The sequence below is a fragment of the Etheostoma spectabile genome, chromosome 21 (assembly GCF_008692095.1).
Source record: "Etheostoma spectabile isolate EspeVRDwgs_2016 chromosome 21, UIUC_Espe_1.0, whole genome shotgun sequence".
NCBI classification, from domain to species: Eukaryota; Metazoa; Chordata; class Actinopteri; order Perciformes; family Percidae; genus Etheostoma; species Etheostoma spectabile.
The window spans coordinates 22,427,185-22,430,648 of record NC_045753.1 but is presented as its reverse complement, the minus strand read 5'-3'; the positions used below and the strand labels follow the sequence as shown (position 1 = coordinate 22,430,648).

The 3,464-nt window shown below is 43.2% G+C and overlaps 1 protein-coding gene across 2 annotated transcripts; it reads right to left on the bottom strand.

Annotated features, from left to right (window-relative positions):
• On the bottom strand, positions 1 to 2,648 carry dlx3b (distal-less homeobox 3b). Of its 2 annotated transcripts, XR_004327212.1 has the most exons (4): positions 2,306 to 2,648; positions 1,291 to 1,475; positions 521 to 937; positions 1 to 490 (listed from the first exon to the last, which is right to left on the bottom strand). XR_004327212.1 is itself a non-coding variant. In XM_032502172.1 (3 exons), exons 1-3 carry the CDS (start codon positions 2,646 to 2,648, stop codon positions 623 to 625), a joined length of 843 nt encoding a protein of 280 aa, XP_032358063.1. In that variant the 3' UTR covers positions 1 to 622. The 2 variants fall into 2 exon arrangements, 1 of the variants encoding a protein (XP_032358063.1); XM_032502172.1 differs by having other exon boundaries at positions 1 to 937.
• Positions 2,649 to 3,464: the final 816 nt, after the last annotated feature.

The window sequence follows — 3,464 nt, the reverse complement described above, 5'->3', positions numbered from 1 at the left end:
TACAATTAACACCTTTATTCAATTGACAAGAAGGCAACAAGTGGACTAATTACATGAACATGAGAATGATTTTGGAAGCACCCCGGTGCAGTTGTTCCGTTTCAAACAAATAGCGTAGTGGTTCTGCATATAAACACATATTTACAGCCTTCGACGTTTTGTACAAATACATATAAATATGACCTGAGTTCTTTTTTTTTGACGCGCTCTCTACAAACCCACATGTATGATTTGAATGCAGCTTGGATCAACTGCACATTTTTGTCAATATTCGGTTTGTGGTCAGGCTGCTTGTTTTAAAAAACAACTGCATATTCATTTACAAAAGGAGTGAAAGAAGTACAACAAAAGCGATAAATAATTTAAAAAAAAAAGAAAAAGTACACACGCCAGATGTCCGTTAAATATGCTGCCACAAGTGATTGGAAATCCCTTATGTGCTTTGTGAATGGAAACCCAGGTCTGAAACCTTCTTGATCATCCAAAAAAACAAAAAAACAACAAAAAACAAAAAATAAAAACAATGTTTCACTTCCGGTCTGCCCCGGGTCCAGTCCGCTCTGCTCTGCAGTCATTGTGAAGAGACCTCGTTTGAAGAGAAAGATCTGCTCCTGAGTCATTGTTAATAAACAGCACCCACACTGGGCTGCGGGACTGGGTGGTGCACGGTGCCCGGGTGATGTAGGTGTGATCCCTGCTGGTACCAGTGGTTGTTATAATCCTCCAGGTATGGCGGCGACGAGCTGTGCGTCTGCTGCGGGACCTGAGGTCTGCTGATCGGGGTGTTCTGGGGGGTGCTGTTCTCCCAGACCGCGGGGGAGGGTGGGGAGTTGCAGGCCATGGAGTCGCTGGCGTTGGGACTGTGCTCCAGGGGAACCTCGCCGTTTTTGTACAGTTTCTTGAACTTGGACCTCCGGTTCTGGAACCAGATCTTAACCTTGGAGAATAAGAGGGCGAGCATTAATTGCAATGCAACCGAATAGCAATTAAAAGACAAAGTGCTGTAACATATTTATACTAACGTTTTTTTTTTTTTTTTTTTTTTTAAATGTTATCAGCATATAAACAAACGTTTTGCAGGATTTGACTGAGAAAATCTAGCTTCCTTTTTTTTTTTTTTTTTTACTTTATCTAAAGAAAGAATTCCAGTGTCTGCTGTGGGTAATTACGCATCCATGGATAATTACAAAGCATATTGTAGGCCGGATTTGGGAAGCTCTGACTCACATGACTCTACAAGAATGGATCAGTTAGAAAATACCAGGTGTTCCACCGGGCCGGGCAGCTTACCTGTGTCTGAGTGAGGCCAAGCTGCGCCGCCAGCTCCGCTCTCTCGGGCAGGGCGAGGTACTGGGCCTTCTGGAAGCGCCTCTGCAGGGCGGCGAGCTGGTAGCTGGAGTAGATCGTCCTCGGCTTGCGGATCTTTTTTGGTTTTCCATTCACCATGCGGACCTCAGGCTCTGGCTCTTCTTTCACTAAAGCAATAAATGGCAACGTTTTTTTTAATGAAATAGACCACCAAGAAAAAAACTTGAACATCCATAAAGTGTAAAACACGAAGCATAATGAAATTAAACCATTTCCAAAATGATGTTATGATGAATTGTCTGCGTAAAAACACAAACATGTTATACTTAGGACTATTTTGTCATGTTAGTGTGGCAAAATGTCTTTACAGTAAAAAGAAAATATGGCAACTTCAAAAGGCAAATACCACAAAAATCCAAACTACCTCACTCAGACGGAATCCTTTAATTTAGTTAAATTTCCAATTTGGCTGCCATTGGTAACATATTAAAACGGATGGAGTGAATATTATTAGCTTTAATCAAACCATCACTGTTTTATGGACAGCCATCAATGGCTGGCTCGTTCCCAGCTTGGCGGTTAAAACACGATATTAAAGTAGGCCACTGAGCAAATAGCCAACATAATAAATCAAATAGTACACGTGCAAGGGAATATCATATGGCATTGTGAGGTAAAATATGTTTGGGGGACATAAAACTTAAAGAAAGCATGTAATTTAACAGCACCGCGTATTTATTATCTCGTATTACGAGATATATTTTGCGACAACTAAAGGAAACTTAAAAATAATAACAGGTGATACACTGAATTGAGATAATAATAACCTGAGAATTATAGCTTGTAGGACGATAGGATTTAATGTACAATCAGGGCTTTTTTACAGGACTGTCTCAGCCCGAACAAGCGACTTGACCTCAGCGCGCAGAAGACATTACGCACAGTGGAGGTAAACACGGCCGCGTTAAAATAACCAATGCTCATGTCAGCTATTTACCTGAGCAAGGAGGCGAGGCCTGCAGGTGATCTCTGTTGTAATTTACGATGTGTCTGTAGCCATTTGAGTACGGGTATTCAGATTTGGTCGCGTACGCTCCAGCAGCTCCCATTCCGTTCAGATTAAACTGATGGTGGTAAGAGTTCATGGGCTGTCCGTACGCTTGACTCTGATAATATTCGTGATGACTCGGGCCCGTCTGTCCGCTGTAGTAGCCCATGTCTGTCATCGAAGACTCGGGGAGAGTAGGAGAGTCCTTGGAGCTCGGGTGGCAACTCATAGATCCTGGTAGATCGGTCAAAATACTCGCAATCTTCTTCTCATACGTCTGTCCGACGCTCATGGTGGAAGCAACCAACCAGAGTAAAGAAAGTCCAGTGGTGGAGTCTTTTTTTTGTTGTGGAGTGCGCCAAGCAAAAATCGCAATAAAGAATTGGTGTGTGCGCGCTATTTGAACGGCGTTAGAGAGCTTATAGTCCACTGAAACTCTCCCAGCTGCAGTTACTTGGTTGTGGCATCGCTCAGCCCCTGTGACAAAGAGTTATAAAGAGCCGGACTGGGAGCTGCCTTCCCATTGGCTCTATTGGCTCCCCCCATCTTGCGCTCCAGGCGAAGTCGTGGTGAAACCCAGCCTTCAGCCAAGAGCGCCTATGCACGCATACCTCAGTGCCCTGAGTGTATTTGTTTGTTGTTATTTTAGTTTTTTTACTTGTAGATTTGCATTTACATGTACGCTGGGTGAGCACCCAGCTCTGTAGGCCTTCAGGGACCGTCTGTGAAATGTCTGTGAAAAACACAACAACCTATAAGGCCTAGGTCCAGTTTTTTTCTCAACAACTGCATCATCTACAGACAGACACCAAGATGATACAACACAATAGCAGCCCAAACTCTTTCTAAAAAAAAAAGAAAAATAAAGAAGCCTAATCCTGCAGCCAGACCGTCTCCTTAATGTTTATGCAATGTTTTCTTAACAGTGCCTAGAGATCCCACTTTATTCAGCCTATTGAAAGGCTGTCAGCCAGCGTCCCACGGACTCTTATTGTCATTCAAAGAAGTTGGGGGACAGTGAACTTTACGTAAAAGAGATGGGAGAGATAGGTAAAAGACTCGTTCAACTGATATTGCCTCCAGGTAAATTCCTCTTCACTGTGTGTGC